Here is a 21,536-nt window from a genome sequence, read left to right as displayed (position 1 = left end):
GCTATGCTTTAAAACGTTTTATTGATTCTAAAATTACAATTATTGGTGAAAGACATTTTTGAAGCTCCATCTCCCAATGAAATGGCAAAATGCTTATCCAGCTCATATATAAATGTGTGCGTACTTACACATATGTATATCTACGCGCACAGATATACATACAAACGCACATGAGTGTTCAGTTCAAATACAGAAAGATTCTCTTTATCCCATTGTTTTCTTTTGAAAGGAAATCATCCCTGCAGCTGAGATCCAAAGAGCCAGAGGCACATAGTCTAAACATTCCCATCCTACTCACAATTTGCCCCCTGATTTCAAATTTTGATTGTATCTTTTCACCTCATCAGAGGTTATCCCAGGCAATCTCCCAAGTTCTGCAAACAACTGATTCAATAGCAAAGGGGGGAAGAAGGGGGTTGTGGTTTGGAGACATGGCCTCCAAATCCTTCTTTGTACACAAGGAACTGCCCCAGATGGCTCTTTCGATCCCTGCAGCTGACGTCTCTTACAGTCATTAAAGTGCTTTTTGGAGACTCAGAAAAGTCCTACAGTATAATACAACTTAAGCATAATAACTTTAGTCATTCAGTATATTTTGTTTAGCAACCCCATGTGCTTATTTTTTTTAAGGGGGGGGGGGGGTTATACAGTTTTAAAATCCAAAAGGCAACACAAGAAATGAAATGGGTTAGGTCACAGATATTGAAGTGTGTGGAAATCCGAGCTACTAACAGGCTGAGGGCATTCTTCAGAAATGTTATAACTTTTCACATCTTACTTCTTGTTGGTTTCAGTGGCTGGTCCTGCTAAAAGTACTTTGGCTTACACAGAAGGCAGCAGATCGTCTGTTCTCTATTGTTTCGCCACTTCCTTTCAGCGTCTCTAAAGATGGTCAGTGATCAGGCTGCTAAATCAAATAGAAAGGTCTTGTTTTACTATCATGTCAAATTTAGATGGACTAAGGGCAGACAAAGTTTGGAACAACTGTGGCAAGCGATGCCCAAGAGCATGCAAAAGTTACCATTTGGCTGTATATGTGGTTACACTGATTGTGGGATTCAAGAAGGAAGCTGTAGTCCAAAAAGTAACTTTTCCGTGCTCTATACTGTCCTAACTGCAATATGAATATGTGCACTGAACAATGCCTTTTCTCTTGCTTGAGTCTGAAAGATGAAGCAGTGCATACCAAAAACTCAAGAACTCTACCAAGGTAAGCAGATTTCTGCAAATGGTGCAAATCATGCTGATTCAGCAAACTATCTGTATCTCCTTATGTTACATAATTTATTCTGCATCTGCTGGGCACTGGGGAGAAACAATGAAGAGAACAGGGCACTAAATCTCCCCCCCACCGACATACACAATATGCTAGTAGGACTCATCCTAGTTTTAGAGATTTTCATCAGGCATTGCACAGTTTAAAACATGGGTAGAAGATGAGCAGGCCAGAGACTCTGGTTAGCAAATGGACAATTTGATTTTCATTTTTTATTTATTAGAAAGATACCAATCCCAATCACTTGTGGTAAGTAAAATTTGGTAAGATGGTTAAAGATAGGGTTGCTAGACTGGAAATTGGAGATATTGAATGGGTGAAAGGACGAATTTCAGCAGGTGTCATACAACCAAGTAACAAGTCACGCCTGCTGCAATTCCTTCTTCTACAACATCATTAAAGGTACAGGAGCCTTCTCCAGTTTAAATTCTGGCAAGCCTAGTTGGAGGTTGGGTTGAGTGCTCTCAAAGACCAGAATACACCTCCTACCATGATCACTACCATTATTCCAATCTTATGTTTGATATACTTGCTATGATAGAAGCTCTATCATAGCAATCATGGGGAAAGGTAACACTGAAAGCTCTGAATCTTCAGGATGGTGGGTGCTTTGGCAAAGGTCTGTGTGGCTTTCCTGCACATCAGTAAAAACCCCTCACAGAATACAGACAGCCCTGAGTACAGAAAAGATGTGTATCTATGTCACATGCAACTTTATGCAGATGGCTGCAGAATGACTAATGTAACATTTTTCACCGGCTACAACATTTCACCAACTAACCTTTTTAGATGGATAGAAAGTTGTTACCAGTTAACCAAGCACAAAAGTTACAAAGGGTTTGGAAAAGTTATTTTTGAACCACAACTCTCAGGGTTTCTCAGCCAGCATCAGCAGTTGCTATACTGGTTAGGGTATTTGGCGAGTGGTAATCCAAAAGACACAATTTCCAAGCTAATGAAAAATACAATGCATATACTCACAAGTAATGAGGAAAGCAGGCACCATCTTAAACCATTCTCCACTATCCACCCAGAACCTTGCTGTTCACACACATACTGGAAGACTGACTTTTCCAAGATGATGCCTACCATGCCATGACAAACATGCTGTTGTTGTGTGCCTTCAAGTTTTTTGACTTATGAAGATCCTAAGGTGAAGCTATCACAGGGTTTTCTTGGCAAGTTTCTTCAGTGCCATTCTCTGACACTGAGAGAGTGTGACTTGCCCAGGATCACCCAGTGGCAAGTGGAGATTTGGATCAAGTCATAGCCCAGCACTCAAACCACTACACCAACCTGGCTCCAGGCAAACATTGTGTGCCTTCAAATTGTTTCTGACTTATGGTGATCCTCAGACAAAACTATCATGGGGTTTTCTTGGCAAGATTTGCTCAGAGGAGGCCATTCTCGTCCCCTGAGGCCGAGAGCATGCGACTTGCCCAAGGGCACATATCCATCAGCTAAAGCTGAATTATTTTACCCTTCAGAACAATTGTTTCTTTACCCATGCAAATCCATGGGTCAGTCAACTAGATTTCTTTTATTGGGTAAAAGCTTGATAATTATAGTTAAGAGCAATCTCTTAAAAGTTTAAATTTTAAAATTTCACCAGATTGGCTAGAGACCTATAAAGATTCAGTTTTAAAGATCTTTTCATGCCACTAACAAAGCTGGGGAGTGACCCATCCACTGATAGAATTCTTTGCCATTACATTGATGTCGCAAACTCTGCAACGGTAACACACAAATTGCAAAAGCCACTACTTAGTCAACACTATCTTGTGAATCAACCATGAAAAGCGCATTAAGGTTGCAATCCTCGGCACACTCATCTAGAAGTGCACCCATTGTAAGGTTGCAGTTCTGTGCACACCTACCTGAAATTCATTCACGCTGAACTCAGTGGGGTTTGCTTCTCAGCAAAAATGAATAGGATTGCACTGTGATTTTCAACCCAAGGAAACATGTGGGTTTGAATCATTTGTTTGTCACCATATTTTATTTTTATCCTACCTCCTCCAGCAGAATTCACTGCTAGCCTATTTTCAGATCAGTTACAGAAAGCTTTTTTACATACGCAGACCCTGACATTCTTGCTTAATAAACAGTGGTGATTTTCAGAAGCTGTTGAATATGACTGATCCTTTCATGATATTTGGGAAGCTTCCCCTTCTTTGTACTCATACATTTCTGCTTGAGAAATGATTAAATAAATTTGCCACACAATAAACCTTAATCACCTGAAACACTGGTGGGCCTGAAAAACAGAGTAAATGGTTTGATCAACTAATTTGCCTGCCTTGGTTTTATTTCTAAAATTGTTAGGTGCGCTTGCATATGATGTGGTACCTGTTGTTTTGGCATGAACTTTGGCTGCTGCCACACTGCAGAAGTAATGCAGTTTGACACTGCTTTAACTGTCATGGCTTCATCCTATCGATTCCTGAGATTTCTGGTTTGTTGTGGCACCAAAGCTCTCTGATAAAGAAGGCTAAATGTCTTACAAAACTACAAGCCCCACAATTCTTTAGTATTGTGCTATGGCAGTTAAAGAAGTGTCAAATTGCATTAATTCTACAGTGTGGATACAGGCTTTGTTTTGGCGTGAACTTTCATTAGCTAGAGCCTCCTGTATCTGATGCATGAAATGAAAAGCTGATTGGGTTATGCATGCAAATTTAGAACTAACCCTTGGAAAGCTTGGGGGCGTCTAGGCCTATCTACATCTTGCCTGCTTGTCACCATGGAATGACTGACAACACAGTCCTACACATCTAGTCAGAAATAAGTCACAGTCTGTTCAGCAGAGCTTATTCCCTACTTAAGTAGGGAAATGACTGCTGCCACTTGATTGACACAACTATGGTATTTCTTCATTCATTTCAAACCATATCCTGTATGACAGTATCTCCTCTGCAACTGGATCCACAAGTATACCCACTTGAGTCCAAAATTTGGCAAAAAGGAACATTTACATGTGAATGCTGATGACAATCCCATACACCATTCAAGGATATCACAATCTGTCTATACTTTCAGATATCCCTACACAGCAGAGAGATAAAAATGAATGCTGGCAAGCATATTTAAATGACCATCAGCATCTGCCAGTGCGTTTTTCAATTTTTATATAGTCATAAATTTTTTTTGGAGATTGTTAATATTCATATGTAAAAAGTTGTCATTCACCAATTTCTGGCCAAGTAACCACTATAACAAATTATATCCATCGTCTTCACCATTACCTGCATGCATCTAAGGAAGTAAGCTCCTGCTTATGATATTTCACATCACAATAAATTTGTTGCACTTTAAGTTACCGAAGTTCTTTTCCCCCCGTTTTTGAACCAAACATGCTACACCTGAGAAACCACTTACTTTGATGCACAGAACCACCCCAGATAGTCATGCACATCTCAATGTGCTCCAACAGATGCATTCATTAAAGTCAGCCGTTGCCAGACATATACCAGTAATAGCTGTTTACATATACATTTCCATTGTTAGGCTTTTACATTTGATGATTAATAACTATATACAGCTGCCATTCTCTCTCTCTCTCTCTTTACAAGTGAACTAAAATAACATGGTTCAGATGACTTTGGTAGGAGCAGGACTGGACTATTTCTCTATCATCTCCCCATTACTAAAAATAAGCACCTTCGGTACATGTTAACACCCCAAGAGAGAGAGAGAGAGAGAGAGAGAAAGAAGTCCTGGATTTAATAGTGATTCCTAAAATGAAAAATTAAAACATCCAAACAAATGGTAGCAAGAGAAGAAAGTGCAATGAATGGTAACAATCTCTGATAACGTCACTGTTAAAACTAACTTTTAATACTTGAGAGTAATAGGTAGCATTCTTCGATGTCCCATTGTTTTCCCTGAGCACTGATCTTTGGAACAACTGGAGTTTTAAAGTAATCTAATTTAATCCCCAAAGTAGTCATTCCTACTTAAAGTATCAATATAATAATAATATTAATAATAATATTTATTTATTTATACCCCGCTCTTCAGCCAAAAGGCTATCAGAGCGGTTTACACATTGTTAATTAGACATAATATGCATTAAAATAAACTTTAAAACTTGAAACAGGCTCGCTTTCATTATATATGGCTATTTTATCTATTAAAGTCTGTGCCTAAAACTTCCCCTACTACTACATCAGAATTGCAAAATCTACTTTATGTCAAAAGTATCATTAGAATTGTTTCAGTGGGCCTTGATTGTTACTAATACTTGTTGAATTATGCCCATGACATTCATTTTTTAAAGAAAAAGCTTGAGTTTGGCAGTTTTAAAGCATTCACATAGACGTCTTGCCTCTGTACAGCAAATGGCTCAGTTTTCTGGGCCTGCATGTAAACTCAGGACACATGCTACAGATTATGTCTTTATAGTTCCATACAGACTGCCAAAATAAAGCTGCTTCGGGTCACTTTGGAGGTATGCTGTTTAAATGATGCATGTGTCCTAAGAGGCCAGAAGCTGTGCCAAAGCTGCGCTCCAGTTCTTAGGACTGGATCATGGCTTTGGCATGGCTTCCGGACTCTTAGAATGAATGCATCATTTAAATAGCATACCTCCAAAGCAGCTTTATTTTGGCCTGTCTGCATGGGGCCATTGTTTCTGTTTCTGTCAGTGTATACTTTTTAACTGAGTACAGTGGGCCCTTGGCATCTGCTGGGATTTTGTTCCAGGACCCTCATAGGTACCAAAAACCATGGATGCTCAGGTCCCATTATATACAGTGCCATAGAAAAATGGTGTCCCTTAAATGAAACAGCAAAAGCAAGGCTTGCTTTTTTGGGGGGAAATGTGTGTGAATATTTTCAAACTGTGGTTGGTTGAATTGGGTGCAGTTGCTCTCAGTGAGATCCTGGAAGGCTCCTTCTCCCTATGGCAGCATCATGCTCTACAAATTTAAAAGGTATAAATCCTTTTGCCCCTTAACAACAACAACAACAACAAAAAATTGTAGGGGGAACCCCCATTTCCAGAAGGCTGTCACATTTTTAAGGCTGAAATAGATCTTCGCCCGCAACAGAAAGTGACAATCCCAAAATAACTAAGCCTCTGGTGGAATCATGATATGTCCCAAAATCATGAGAGACAGAGAATAAACAAGATCTTCTAGGGCAGGGATTCTTCAGCTTGTTTACAGCAAACTCTTCTGAATCCGTAAGCATTTTCCACCCAGATAAAATTGCAATAAAACAATCCTGTGGAACCTGTGACCTCCTGCAGTGAATGACATGTCTAACAAAAGCTTGGCAAATCTCATTTTTACTGTCTTATGACTCAAAGGTCTTAGCAGGCCATGTGGGAAAGCACCTCGTATGAGATCCAGTCAATTTATTCCCTTGTCAAGTATCAGAGCTGACCCCACGACTGGTCATAGAAAGCCAACAACCTCAAGCAAGAAGTTGCAGGGGTCTTAAAAGGGCATCAGATGGTTAGATATTTACTTGGCCATTATTGCATGTTTATTGCCAAGGGCTGAGAGAGATGCTTATGGGATTTTCTGCCTCATGTGCCAATAAAACTTGGCTTTGGGTATTATGCACCTTGATGGGGAGGGGGGGGGAAACATTTATTGTTTTGTGTCAGGTAGGGAATGTGTCAGCCCTGCCCAGTACTATTGATTCCTGAGTGTAGGTGCAGCTTACTATGGTTTAAGACAAGAAAGGGGTCTTTGCGCCACATACTCTGTTAAGGGTTGTTGGCAAGTGTTGACCTCGGCACCATGTTCTTCTGCTGAGCTTTGGTTTTCCTCCTACAGGGGCTTGCTGGGGCATAAATAATGGAAGTCTATAATAAAACAACGTTGGCCCTACTGATCTAAGGAAAACAGCAGGGCCAGGTGGGAGAAACCCCTAGAAGGGAGACAAAATGATTCTTGGTAACAACCACCAGCTTAGAGATCTTTTTTTGGCTCCTAGCATTACAGATCAATATAGACACGGCAAGAGTCAGGCTAGACAAATACATTAAAAGCTTAGTGTCCTAAGCACATAGGAACATGACTGAGGTGTGTGTGTGGGTGGGCCTCCAAGACACCTGCCGATTTAGGGTGACCCTATGAACTTCATAGAGTTTCCCAATGGATTAAACCTCCACCGAGCCATTTCTTTTTAACCTAAATAATGTCCACCCCACAAGTTGCCTATCCTTATTCTAATTAAGATTTACCCAACTACAGAAGACTGGAGTGAGATTCGTGATGAACTTATAGCTTATTTACTGTTTTCACTGTCCCTTTCAAGATCCTGTTTAAAAACCTAACACATGCTGCAAATAAGTTACTGCAGAGGAGAAGTATCAGCCGCACCTGTGTTTAAGCAAGGCCATCCCTCCCTTTTACACAAATGGCATCTAGTTAGTGACAGCCACCTCCTTTGTTTCTTTCCTTCTGGATATACCTCATTGACACCAGGAACAGAACATCTAACAGCCAAATAAGAGCCCGCGAAGTCAGTTAGAATACTCCCAAGGATGGGAATTGCGCAGCCTTCCTATAGTTTTGTTGGATTGAAACTCCCAGCATTCCACACCGCTGTTTCTGCTTGCTAAGGCTGATGGGAGTTGCTGGCCAACAACATCTGCAGGGCCACATGATTTCCACCCCAAGTATGCTGGGTAGTGTGCCACCCGAAACTCAATTATTCTCTGTTCATTACGCAAGTGACAGAATATGGTAATGCTGGTGTTAAATAAAGCTTTAGATGGAAAAAGAATCCAAGGTTATAGGCACACAACAGTGCCTGTGTGTGTGTGCATGCACATGCTCACACATGTGTGTTTCCAGGGAGGTAAAGAGGTAAGGATTTGGCACTGATTCTCATACTGCGTACCCTCTCCCTTTCACATCCCTGGGTCAGACACGATTTATAGTTTTGACATCTTTGGTCAAGTACACCCCTTTAAATCCTATCTAAGCAGAGGTAACATTAGGACCAAGGAAATGAGTGTGTATGCCGTGGGCAAAAATCCTTCTATCATAACTTTCCAAACCTTTCTGGAAGCCTTTTATTGTTTCTGGCCTAAGGGGGTTTTGTGGATTCTCTACAAGCTCTTCAAGGGCCCAAGCTAGAGGCTTAAAATGAACACTTCAAAGTAATTTGATCAAGGACATTCCTTCTGAGGCCCTAAAAAAGATGCCCTATATTTCTTTAGAACTTTAGAAAACCGGGGTGCAATTTTCTTAACCAGTTTGGTGTGTCCCTAGGGCTCATCCTTTCTATGCACTTTGCTGTGAAATTTAAGCCTTGTTCTCAAAACCCCAAGTAAGATAACAGACTTTTGCCTCAATTGGAGCATTTCAGCTTGCAAATGCTGGCTCAGGGGACTCTACACAAGTCAACAAACAACCCTGCACCTTAAAAAGCAAAGCAAGTCCTAGATGTCAAAGTGGAAGGCTGTAGCCAAGCTCTCCTCTTGACACGCTCATTTTCTGAATACAGAGAAGAAATATATTTAGGTGACTCTCAGTCACATATTCAATCCAAACTGGTATAATCCAGTGATACCACCTTCTCCTGTGCTTTATGTGAGAACAAGGCCTCCTGTTTGGGGTCTTTCCTAAAATAAACACACACAGAGAAATACCCCAGTCAGTAATGTTAATAGGACTGGTGCTAGTAAAAAGGTATGAGAGACTGTGAAGTCAAAGGCTTTCATGGCTGGCATCCATAGTTTTTTGTGGGTTTTTCGGGCTATGTGGCCATGTTCTAGAAGAGTTCATTCCTGACATTTCACCAGCATCTTCAGAGAATGCTGGCATGGAGGAGAGTGGGGTATATATCTTCAGAAGATACCAGCCACAGATGCTGGCGAAATGTCAGGGATAAACTCTTCCAGAACATGGCCACATAGCCCGACAAACCCACAAAAACCTATGCTTGAGAGACTATTTTTAAAGAGACATTTGTCAACAACAGAAATCACTATACCTGTCTCGTTCCTTAATTTGCTGAAGACAAGGTAAGTGAGCTGGAACTAAAAGGCCAGCTTGTTTTTGTTGTGTGCCGTCAAGTTGTTTCCAACTCTGGCAATCCTAAAATCATGGGGTTTTCTTGGCAAGGTTTGCTCAGAGGGGGTTTGCTGTCTTTTCAGAGAGTGTGACTCACCCAAGGCCACCTATTGGGTTTCCAAGACTGAGGATTCGAACCTTGGTTGACTAAGAGCTCCAGTCACCACAAAGCACAACACCATGGTGGCTCTCAAAAAGCCAGTTCACACATGATAAACTTCCAATATGTATAGCATTTTGTTGCAAGAAAGAGCATAATGCAGTTACTGTTTTCCTGCTTCTCCTTCCCTCATGTAGGAAATGTATTGCATTTCAAGCACTCCCTGTTTTTTCTTGGTCTGGGTTCCCACTTGGGTCACCAGATGTTGTTGGACTTCCACTCTCACAAGACCAAGCCAACATGGCCAACGGTCGAGGATCCTGGGAATTTCAATCCAACAACACCTGGCAATGGAAAATTAGGAATTCCAGGTCTAGACAAACATCTTATTGTGATGCAGACTCTTCTTGGTCTGTACCTTTTCTGGCTTCAGCTGTGGGATTACACAACTCAATGTTTCCCAAAGGTAAATAAATAAATACAAAAGTCTTCCCACTGCGCCTACAGAGTCATTCTGGTAATAGTATTTTTTAGCAAAATGCTACTGGATTCCCATTTTGCCAGTTCTGGTTTGGCTTTAGCTATTGTGCTGACAAGGGAGTTTTGATTACCGAGGTCAAGCTGTCATTTGACAAATGGAATTGCCATTTAGAAAATGGGTTGGCTAAGGAAAACAGAAAGCTGGAGTAACCTTTCTCTGTATATAATTAGCACATTGGGGTAAAAGCCAGACTAAATGTTTAGTTTGAAATATGCAGAGGGTTTTTAAAAAGATCGAGGCAGCATTTAACTTGCCACCTACAAGGCAACGCAGTCCAATCCAGGAACAGTTTTACCCAGACAATGAGCTGTTTGTCTAGACCTGCATCTCATTCTATTGAAGAAGGCCAACATGAATGCCGTAGCTTCTTGACTGTGCCCCGTTTGCTTGTACTGAGGAAGAAGGATATGGGATAAACTTTTAAAAGTAGTCAGGTAGTTTTATTCAGATAATTAAATAAGTATTTCAAAACTTCATGTAGGCACCAATGTACTCTAGAAAACAGCTGGCCTTATATACCTCCTTTGGATAAGCGCTGTAGGTAACAGACATAATTCACAAGGGACCTCTCTTCTGAAAGCCTGAGGCTGCATTCGCGCTGCAGAAATAATCCAGTTTCACACCACTTTAACTGCCACGTTTCAGGGCTCTGGCATTCTGGGGACCATAGTTTTGTGAGACATTTAGCCTTCTGGCAGAGAGGCCTGGTGCCACAATAACCTACAGTTCCCAGAATGCCATAGCATTGAGACAAGACAGTAAATGTCATGTCCAACTGGATTATTTTTGCAGCCATTGGCCTGTTACAGATTGCCCAAATAAAGCTGCTTCTGGTCTCTTTGGAGGTATGCTGTTTAAATGATGCATGCATCCCAAGAATCCGGAAGCTGCACCAAAGCTGCACTCCAGTGCTTAGGAATGGAGTGTGGTTTTGGTGCGACCTTCGGACTCTTAGGACCCATGCATCATTTAAATAGCATACCTCCAAAGAGACCCCAAGCAGCTTTATTTGGGCAGTCTGTAACAGGCCCTAGTGAAGCAGATGGAAGATGTGCAAAGGTACAAGCCGTCCTATTCCACAACTCCCCCTCATCTCAATCCTGGAGGCATTCCTTGTAGGCCAAAGGAATGGTGTGCAGGATCCCCAAAGACAGAGAATTTGTAGCCATTTTAGAGAAGGAGAGAGAAAGAAGAAAGTAAATGTGTTCTGAATTAAACTAGGTCTGGTGCACTACATAAGCATTGTGCTTGCTCTCTGCAAAGGAGAGAATGTTACTCTTTAATAAGAATAGTAGGCCTAGGCTTCTCAACATTTAAAGCTACTTAGCAAACTGGAAGAGTGGCTCTGAAGGTTAAAGGTTCCAGTAAGTTTTGAAAGACAATAGTTTTAAATCTGCTTTTAAACGTTCTAAGGCATGTTTGCAGTTTTAGGATATACAAATTGTGCAAGTCAAAAACAACTTCAAACAACAAAGTAGTGTGCAGAGGCTTTCGCCGGCGTTGGGTCGACCTCTTCTGGTTGTCGTTATTCTAAACTACGGCTAAACATTTGCATCGTTCGGCTTCTGAATTAAAAAATAACAATTTTTCTGTACACAGCTGAAAAAAGGACCAAGACTGTTTTCCTTTAATACTGTCCCTTCTGTCAAAGACACTTGCCTTCCATGACAGTCTCCCAGATGAATTCTTATTCATAATTATTTATATAGTGTGGTATTTTACAAAGGAGTATAAGCGAAAGACATATCCCTGCTCCAAGGAGCGTAACGAAGGGGTCAGGTTTAAAAAGAAAACACAGTTCAAGACATTTGCAGGAATAATGGGCGAATAATACGGACTGAAACGTCTCTCGTTCCTCCTTTCATGTGATTCTAAATTAAGCGTTACCTTTTTATGCCACTATTCCAAAGTGATTTCTCTTCCCTGTGCTTTCAGACCTATTCTCCCACCGACTTAAACCTAAAGCACATTGGATACAGGAGATCTAATACTGAATCTCCCAATGCTTCTTTTATTTACTTTAAGTACAGAAGGCCTTGAATTGGATCAGATCAATGGTATGGCGTGCTTTACTCTTTTGCTTCAAGGGGAGGGTTGGGATAGAGGGGGTTGTTCCTTTTTAACTGTAATTCTTATTTTCCCCGATGTTTTATTCTTATCATTGTAACCTGCCTTGATTCCCCTGGGAAAAAGCAGAATGTAAATTATTATTATTATTATTATTATTATTATTATTATTATTATTATTATTATTATTTCATCAAGGAAAACCGCTCCCAAATCTGCTTTTGGCCTTGCAAAGAAACATACAGTAAAGTGGGCCCTGCTAGGGTTTGGTTATAACAAAATTCATGGATGCTCAAGTCCCATTGAATCCAATATACAGTCATCCCTCCATATTTGCGGATTTGATTGTTCACGGACTTCATTAATATGTTCTCTCTAGGACTGTCTAGGTCCTCCAGTGCAACTCTTGTGGTCAACTTTAACTAAAAGTTGCACTGAAAGACCATTTGTAGCTACTCCAGTGCCATTCTATGGTCAGTGTATGTTGGACATTGACCACAGAGTTGCACTGGAGGACCTAGAGATTCCTAGAGAGGTGTCCTCTTAGTTAAAAACAGTGTTTTTGTTATTTGCGGTTTTCCCATATTCACGGGGGTCTTGTTCCCCTAACCCTAGCGAATATGGAGGGACAACTGTATTAATGTGTGTCTATATGTGCAGATATGTGCATATATGTGCGTCTATACATATATTTAAAATGGTGTACCTTATTAAAGTGGCAAAACGAAGCTTTGCTTTTTGGAATTTATACCTTTTTAAAAAATATTTTCAAACCGCGGAGGCTTGAATCCATGGATATATATCCGTATAATGGATATATCCATTATGGATATGGGATATATCCAATAGATAGGGAATGCATGCTGACTGTCTTCCCTATCCCCCAATGGAGCAAAGAGACAGTATGACTTAACTTAGGAATTACTTAGCTCTTACTCAGATCAGGGAAAGAGCAGCCAGAAAACACCCACACTACTTTCCCCAGTGCTTGCTCATACCCCAGCGTTACTATTCCCAACAAATGCATTTTGGTCACAAATACAGCATTTCTTTGACGAAATGGTGAAACTATATAGAAGCAAAAGATCAACCGCTCCAACCTTCGTGAGTTATTTTTTTTTGTTCAGCGTTACTAATTTTAATCTCACCCTGTTGAGTTTTCTTGGTTTGGGAGGACATTGAGCATGTTTCCTATGGACTCGGAAGGGATTTAAAATACAATTTTAACAAACTGTGACCATCATTTAAGGCTTTTTAAAGCATATATAATATATTTATATGTGTGTGTTGTGTGTATATATATATATAGATAGATAGATAGATATGCATTTGTATTTAAATTAAAAAACTTAATATTCAAGCTTCTCAGATTAAATCTGTCACACTAAAAATGAAGGTACTTACAAGAATAACTGGCTGTACTGGTACAAAATAGGATTTCGAAACCAAATGAAAATCAACCGAAGCCCTGCTTTGCCTTTAAAAACACCTGTTTTACAAAAAAGGAATGTACATGAGACACTTGGACTTTCTCTTATCCGTTCCAGAGAGCGTTTCTATTTTTTAGGGAAGTTAAAACGTTTTCACTAGAGACTTTCCGGAAAAAAGCTTTTACAGTAAGAAAATCATCATTAACAAAAAGAAAGAAAGAAAGAAAGAAAGAAAGAAGCAGGCACATTAGTGTACAAAAATTTTTCCCAACCCTCCCCTCCTTTTGAAAGTGCAGGTTTACTGTGTGCATCTTACAAGACTTTCCACATAATATCTCTCTGCAATCCCATAAACGTAAGAGCTTCAGTCTTGGCGGTTCGAAATCTATTGGTTTCAGGGAGAAGAAGAAAACCCTTACATCTTTCTTTTTCTGTTGCTGCTGCTGCTTTTCAGATCTGGCTGATACCTTTTTGCCCTCTTAAAGCTGAGGATATCATGAAGATTCATTTGAAGGATGGCGGTCCAAAGGTTGGGGGGGGGGGGGGGGAAATAGACCGCTTCATTGAAACCCAAAAACAGAAATCCAAGCCAAATGGGATAAATGTTTACCCTTCGACCGACCAACATGGGCAAGGAGAGGATGAAAAAAATATTCCATCAGGCCTCCAGGAAGGCGAAACCCAAAAGCTTCCTCAAAAGCATCCATCCCTATGAGGAACCCTACTAGAACCTTAGGAGGAACCCTACTAGAGGGAACCCAAAGCTTTAGCTCTGTGACATTTGAGGGGAGGGAAAGAAAAAGAAATCTTGACAAGATCATATTGGAGGAAGAAAGTAAGGAAAGAAGGAAAAGCCAACAGGTTGCAGAGCACATTGGTCAACTTTCTCAAACTCTGTTCAAGGCTTCTCCAAGGAAGGAGAAGAGGGGAAAGTGTGCCTGAAATGGAGGGGAAGGAGGGATCCAAAGGAATTGTTTCTCCTTCTGGCTCGTCAGCCTTAAGATCAAGTGTAGTTCGGAGGCGCCAAGGTTCAACTTGCCAACCAGAGGAGAAGGGCATCTGCCCACCTCTGTCCTCTCCCTGGCAGCCACCTCCTCAACCTCAGGGATGCCAGTCAGGAGGGCACCCAGTGGATCCTTGGTTGTCCCCATGCTCCTCATCTCCCTCTTTGGGCCTTCCCTTGGAGTGCCAAGGTGGGTCTTCCTCATGGCGCCGTGCCCAACTAGAGTCGGTTGGCACAGGGCTCCCGGGGGTAGATCTCCTCGTAGGCCGGGGGCTGCTCGTTGGGCAGAGGGTAGCAGTAGGGGTAGGAGGCCTCCAGCTCCGGGTCCCGAGGGGAATAGCCGGGCAGCTCCAGGGACGGGTGGCCCCCGCAGTGGACCTCCACGCCGGCCTCGTCGAAGAGGTGGAAGACCCCGACGTTGATGTAGGAGACGGCCTGGAAGGGGAAGGAAGCGGGGGAGAGGTCCAGGTCCTCGCCGGAGGAGAAGAGTGAGCCTTGGCTGGGCCTTGGAAGGGTCTGCGATGGCCCAGCTCCGCCGGGGTCCCTCCTCCGCTGCCGCCGCCTCCTCCTGCGATGCTGCTGCGGGGCTGCTTCTCCTCTCCTCCTCCTCCTCCTCCGCCTCCGGAGACCCCTTTGCTGGGCGGCCTTGTAGTTCTTGACCAGGAGGAGGTTGAGCAGCCCCAGGAGGCACTCCAAGGCGTTGAAGATGGTGGAGAGGACCAAGCCCCGCTGGTAGTCGCGGAGCTTCTGGCAGCGGAGGGCGACACTGGAGGAGGAGGAGGAGGAGAAGGAGCCGTCGGAAGAAGAAGCAGCAGCATGAGAAGGCCTTCCTCGGGGGCCAGAAGGGAGAGAAGAGGAGGAGGAGGAGGATGAAGATGGAGACCCTCCTCCCGCTCCGCTTTGAGGCAGGAGGCAGTAGTGGGAGTACTTCTTCTCCACCAAGGAGACCGTGTCCCCGTCGATGACCGCCCCGGCGAAGGCGCTCAGCACCCCCAGCATAAAGACCAGCACCCCCAGCAGAAGGAAGTTTTGTCGGCCGCCCGGGGACGCCGCTTTCGGAGCCACCGGAGCCACTGGAAGGGGGCCATCCCCGCTCACCGGGACGGCGGCCACCTCGTTGCCTTGAGGAGGAGGAGGAGGATGCTGGGGGTCCCCCGGGGCCGCCCCTTCCTCGCCCCGCTGCCGGCAGCAGAAGAGCGCGGAGCCCAGCAAGGCGAGGCCGGCGGCCAGGAGCAGCCCCGAGTAGAAGGCGCCGGCGGCCGATCCGAGTCGGAAGGGCTCCCCCTTGAGCTCCGAGCCCAGCGAGAAGCACTTGAGGCCCACGGCGGCGGCGCTGAGGGCGCAGGCGAGCAGGAGGCAGCTGGAGAGCGCGGCGCAGGCCCCCCGGGAGCCCCACTTCATCCTCCGGCCCCGAGACCCCCGGCCCAGCCCTCCTCGCCCCCCGCCGCCCGCCTCGCCTCCGCCGCCCGCCTCCGCCGCCGCCGCCTCCGCCGCCGGCCCTCCTCCTCATCCTCCCGTGTCCTCCTCCGCCCCGGCGGGGGCCTCGGGGCCGCAGCGGCAGCAGGGCGCCTGCGAAGGCATCCTCCGGGACTCGGCCGAGAGGGAGGGAGGGAGGGAGGGCAGCCGGAGGCAGGGAAAGGCCGGCCCCCGAGGACCCTCCGCCGGCAACCGCGACGCTGCGACTCCTGCCGCCGCCGCCTCTCTTCCTCCTCCTCCTCCTCCTCCTCTTTTACCCTCTCCTCTTCTCCTCTCTTCCCCCTCGCCTCCTCTTTCTCCTCCTCCTTCTCTTCCTCTCCTCCTCTTTTTCTCCTCCTCCTCTCCTTCTTATCTCCTCCTCTTTCCTCTCTTCTTCCTTATCCTTCCCTCCTCTTCTCTTTCCTCTCCTCCTTTTTTCTTCTGCTCCTCTCTTCCTCTCCTCCTCTTCCTCTCCTCTGCTCCCCTTTTTCCTCTCCTCCTTCTTCTTCTGCTCCTGTTCTCCTCCTCCTCTCCTCTCCTCCTTTTCCCCCCTCCTCTCCTCCTCGTCTCCTCTTTCTCCTCCTCTTCTATCTCCCCTCCTCTTTTCCTCTCCTCTCCTTCCTCGCCTCCGCTTCTTCTCCTCCTCCTCCCCTTCTTCCTCTCCTCCTATTCTCTTCTCCTCCTCCTCTCTGTACGCAGCCGCCGGCACACAGGCTTCTCCCTTCCCCTTTTCCTCTTCCCTTCCCTTTCCTCCTCTCTCTCTCTCTTTCCCTTCTGGAAGCCGGGGAGGCTGCTGTGCTCCTCGCCCGCTCTTCCCTACTACTTCTACTACTACTACTACCGCTACTACTGCTACTTCTGCTGAGAGCCAATGGATTATGGAGGGCACTGAGGGCAGCCAGAAGAGGGGCCAAAGGGGCAGGAGAGGCTGGGAGTGTGTGGCATTGGGGGGGGGGGGAGTCGGGGAGAAGAGAAGGGGAGGACCTGGCTCTCTTGTGGTGCCTTTGCCTCCCTCCCTCCCTCGGTGTCTTCCAAGTGCCTCTCCCACAATCGACCCACGTTTGCCTTGGGTTGCCCAGGGCACCCCACTCCTGAGGGCCTGGAACTTCGTCTCTCCAGGGACCCCACTTCTAAGGCGAATGCTGACTGACAGATCTAGTCCTACTTCAAAGTGGTGCCTTCAAGTCCTTCCCACCTCCGGTCCTTTCTGAGGCTGAGAGAGTGTGACTTGCCCAAGGTCACCCAGTGGGTTCCCATGGCCGAGCAGGGATTTGACCCCTAGTCTCCAGCGCCCAAACCACTCCCTCACTTAAGCTGGCTGCTCTACTTAAAGGAGACCCACTGAAATCAATGGGGCTGGTTTAAGTGGGCAGACGTTCCCAATGACTGAAATCCTTATTCACCTGAAGTCCTGGAGTATGGCTAGATCCACTGAAGTCCTTTGGTTTTAAGTGGGCTGCCCATTGGTGAAAAGGACACGAGGGAGTTTATAATCTGTCCTTGGCTGCATCCCCACCGCAGAAATAATCCATTTTCACACCACTGTAACTGCCATGACTCACTGCTATGGAATTCTGGGGACTGCAGTTTTGTGAGACATTCAGCCTTCCCTAGAAGAGAGCTCTGGTGTTACTTTCCAGAATTCCATGGCAGTTAAAAGTGGTGTCAAACTGGATCCCCCCCCCCCCGCAATATGGATGTAGCCCTTATGCCCCAAATAAACTGCAGCCCTAAATTTGCAAGAGCCTGAGCTGGGCTTTTGGGAGCAGCGTCACTTGGGCTGCACTTGCACTGCGGAAATAATCCAGTTTGATACAGCTTTAACTGCCACATCCCCCTCCTACAGAACTCTGGAACTGGTAGCTTTGTGAGCTCTCTGACTGAGGCTGCATCCACACTGGAGAAATAACCCAGTTCGGCACCGCTTTAATTTGTCTGGCTCAAGGCTATGGAATTCTGAGAGTTGGAATTTGTTGTGGGGCCCAGAACAGAGCAGAGCTTAAGGAAGGAAGGCCCCACAACAAACTCCAACTCCCAGGATTCCATAGCCTTGAGCCAGACAAATTAAAGTGGTGCCAAACTGGGTTATTTCTCCAGTGTGGATGCAGCCTGAGAAGGGTAAATATCTCACCAAGCTACAAATCCCAGAATACCACAGCATGGCGCCATGTCAGTTAAAGTGGGGTCCAACTGCACTATTTCTGCAGTGCAGATACAGCCTAAAAGATCTCAGGATAGCCTTAAATCGAAGTGGAAAGCACTGAAAAACATTGTGTCCTAACCCTACATATCCTGAGGCCAGAGAGTGTCACCTCAAGGGAATTCCCAGAATTCCATAGCCTTGAGCCATGGCTGTGAAAGTGGTGTCAAACCGAATTATTTCTGCAGTCTGGATGCAACCTTAGGTCCAAAACACCCTACAGAAGCAGTCCGGTTTGAGACTGCCCTGGCTGGGTGCTAGGGAATCCTGGGAATTGTAGTTCATTGTGGCACCAGAGCTCTCTGTGTCTCACAAAACTACAGTTCCCAGGATTCCCTAGCATTGAGCCAGGTCAGTTAAAGCAGCCTGTTTTGGACCTTAGTTTCAGGGTTGGAGTTCAGCACCTTGGAGAGCGCCATCAGCAACTGAACAGCCGCTGGAAGGACAGTGGAATGAGGCCCTTTTCAGTTGCTGAAGGCGCTGTCCAAGGTGCTGAACTCCAGCCCTGAAACTAAGGCCCGAAACACACTGCAAAAATAACTCAGCTTGAGGCTGCTTTAACTGCCCTGGCTCAATGCTAGGGAATTCTGGGAACTAGCTGATCAGGGACGTAGCCAGGATTTGGGGAAGGGGGGGTCCAGACTAAGTGCCACCATTATAATGGGGCTTGGGTGCGGTGGTGTGGCAGCACGCACCATTCATTTTATCTAACGGAAGGGGGGGCGGACCCCAAGACCCCCCCCCCCCCGGCTACGTCCCTGAGCTGATGCCGCTTTAGCTTTGAGCTCTCTACATACAAATAGAAACTGGGTCCTCGGGTCTTTTGGGAGCTCCAGAAGCCCCAGCCATCATGGTTAGGATTCTCGGAGCTGTAGTCCAACACCTGAAGGCCCACCCAAGATTGGAGCCATCCATCTCTCTTCTCATTTTAAGTCCCGGTGGCTTTCAGATTGGAGTCACACAGGCTACATCCCAACCACTCCCAGATTTAGGAAACAAAGGATGGACTGATTTAAAGCTGGTAGTATAAAAGCACCGATGGGTCTAACATTCCCTAAAACAGTGGTTCCCAAAACTCTGATCCTCCAGATGTTTTGGACTTCCAACTCCCAGGATTCCTGACTGTTGGCCAAACTCGCTAAGGCTGCATCCAGACTGCAGAAATTATCCGTTTTGAGACTACTTTAAGTCCCCTGGCTGAATGCTATAGGATTCTAGGAACAGTAGGGCTCCATTCTGAAGCCACAGCAAACTACAATTCCCAGAATTCCATAGCACCCAGCACTTCAAGTGGTCGCAGAACGGATTACTTCTCCATCTGGATGCAGCCTAGGTCTTCTGTGAATTGAAAAGTCTAAAACTCCCAGGAGGACCAAAGTTTGGAAACCACTGCCTTGAAGGCATCAGATCCCAATCCTTTCTGGTTTTTCTGGCTCAGGGAAATCCTCTTCCCTGCTGCCACGAACTAAGGCTGCATCCACACTGTGGCTGAAAAGTGATGTCAAACCAGATTATTGCTACAGTGTTGATGCAGCCCAATTTATCCATGGTGAACGTCTCAGTACATTTTCTTGGAAGCAAGCCCCCTTGTAAGCTACATGGTGCGGGTAGGAAGATCCTTCTTTCCTTCCTTCCTTCCTTCCTTCCTTCCTTCCTTCCTTCCTCCCTCCCTCCCTCCCTCCCTCCCTTCCTGGAGAAGAAGCTCATAAGGGAGAACTCGACCTAACCCAGCCAATGCTGCCTTCTCCTATTCTTTCTCTCACTCTCTCTAGCGCTACCTAGCGGATATGTTTGCTGTTGCATCCTAAGTAGAGTGGATCCGGACCCGGCTGCTCACACCTGGGAAGGAGTGAGGAGCAGGGTGACCAGAGGTCCTCCTTTTCCAAGACATGCCCTCCATTTCAGCTTTCTGTCCAGGAGGCATGCTAAAAGGTCCTCCCTTTAGAGCATGATTAGGAAGCATGTTCAGGATGACCAGAGGTCCTCTATTTTCCAGGACATGTCCTCTTTTTCAGCTTTCTATCCAAAAGGTCCTCCCTTTAAAGCATGCCTAAGAAGCACACTCAGGGTGACCAGAGGCCCTCCTTTTCCAGGACATGTCCACCATTTCCATCTTCTGTCCAAAAGGTCCTTAATTTAGAGTGTTAAGAAGCACATTCAGGGTGACCAGAGGTCCTTCTTTTCCAGGTCATGTCCTCCAGTTCAGCCTTCTGTCTAGGAGGAATTCCAAAATGTAATCCCTTTAGGAAGCCTACATTTACGTTTATATTAAGAGTATTTGAGCAGTTAAGGTCATGACCTATAGTTTCCTAAAAGACCCAACATTTTAGGTCCCTTGTCCTCCTTTGTGGTGGAGACATCTGGTCATCTCAGTGAGGAGGGAGGCAGATCTGAAGTCCACTGGATATGACAATGGGAGTGAAGTGATTGAAGTATGGCTCCCAACCAAAAGGAAAAGGAAGGGTCTCAGGGGAACCAGACAGGGATCCCAAGGGCAGAGATAAGGCAGAGAAGGGCTACCCAGAGGAGCATCCCCTCTGCTTTTCCTTTAAAGCAAGAATATCCCCTTGCCCTGCGCCAAGTAGAATTATTTCATTGCTGCATCCGCAGTGCAGAAATATTCCACTTTTAACTTCCATGGCTCATTGCTATGGAATCTTGGGATTTGTAGTTTGTTGTGTCACCAGAGCTCTCTGACAGAGAAGGCTACATGTCTCGCAAGTCTATACATCGCACAGCACTGAGCCATGGTAGTTAAAGTGGTGTCGGAGTGGAATCTTTCTGCAGTGCAGATGCAGCCTAGGGGGAACCAAGATGGAGCATAGACCAGGCTTTTGTGGCAGGATGCCTAGGAGGGCCCAGTTTGGCTGTTTTGGGGTCTGGGTTCTCTTCCTTTTTGCAATAGCAATAGCAAATACATTTCTATACCACTTATCAGTGCACTTAAGCAATCCCAAAGCGGTTTACAAAGTGTAAGCTAATTGCCCTCAGCAAGCTGGGTACTCATTTTAGCGACCTCCTGGGAAGTATGAAAGCCTGAGTCGAGCCTGAGCCCTTTCGCTGGTATTGAACTCGCCACCTTATGGTTTTGAGTGAGTGGCTGCAGTACAGACATTTCACCACTGTGCCACCAGGGCTCCTACTTTTATCCTCCCTTTGCCTCTTTCCTCCTCTTCCTCCCCCTGTAGATTTTTTTCTCAGGAGCTTCTGCCCCTTTAGCAGTCGGAAGAGATCAGCTCAATCCCTTCAACCCCTTCCTTTCCTTTCCTGGGATGAAAATGCAAGCTGTTTTTATACCAACAATTACGCAGCAGGCTGAAGACCTTAATCTCCCTTTACCTTCGCTTTCCCTTCAGAGGGAACCAGGGGAGGGCAGAGAGAAGGAGCCACTTGCATTAGGCCTTCAGACTGTTCCTTTTAATATTTGA

At 45.3% G+C, this 21,536-nt stretch overlaps 1 protein-coding gene across 6 annotated transcripts; it reads right to left on the bottom strand.

Moving 5' to 3' along the window:
- Positions 1–632: 632 nt before the first annotated feature.
- On the bottom strand, positions 633–15,887 carry TMEM271 (transmembrane protein 271). Of its 6 annotated transcripts, XM_089488683.1 has the most exons (3): positions 13,870–15,887; positions 13,425–13,509; positions 633–907 (listed from the first exon to the last, which is right to left on the bottom strand). In XM_089488683.1, the coding sequence occupies exon 1, from the start codon at positions 15,852–15,854 to the stop codon at positions 14,673–14,675; it is 1,182 nt and encodes a 393-aa protein (XP_089344809.1). In that variant the 5' UTR covers positions 15,855–15,887; the 3' UTR covers positions 633–907; positions 13,425–13,509; positions 13,870–14,672. The 6 variants fall into 6 exon arrangements, with proteins under 6 accessions (XP_089344809.1, XP_089344807.1, XP_089344810.1 ...); XM_089488681.1 differs by having other exon boundaries at positions 13,425–15,887; XM_089488684.1 differs by having other exon boundaries at positions 633–904; positions 13,425–15,887.
- Between the last annotated feature and the right edge of the window lie 5,649 nt (positions 15,888–21,536).

The sequence above is a fragment of the Sceloporus occidentalis genome, unplaced genomic scaffold (assembly GCF_023333645.1).
Source record: "Sceloporus occidentalis isolate IW3139 unplaced genomic scaffold, rSceOcc1.0.p SCAF_1, whole genome shotgun sequence".
NCBI classification, from domain to species: Eukaryota; Metazoa; Chordata; class Lepidosauria; order Squamata; family Phrynosomatidae; genus Sceloporus; species Sceloporus occidentalis.
This window is presented reverse-complemented; position numbering and strand designations above follow the sequence as displayed.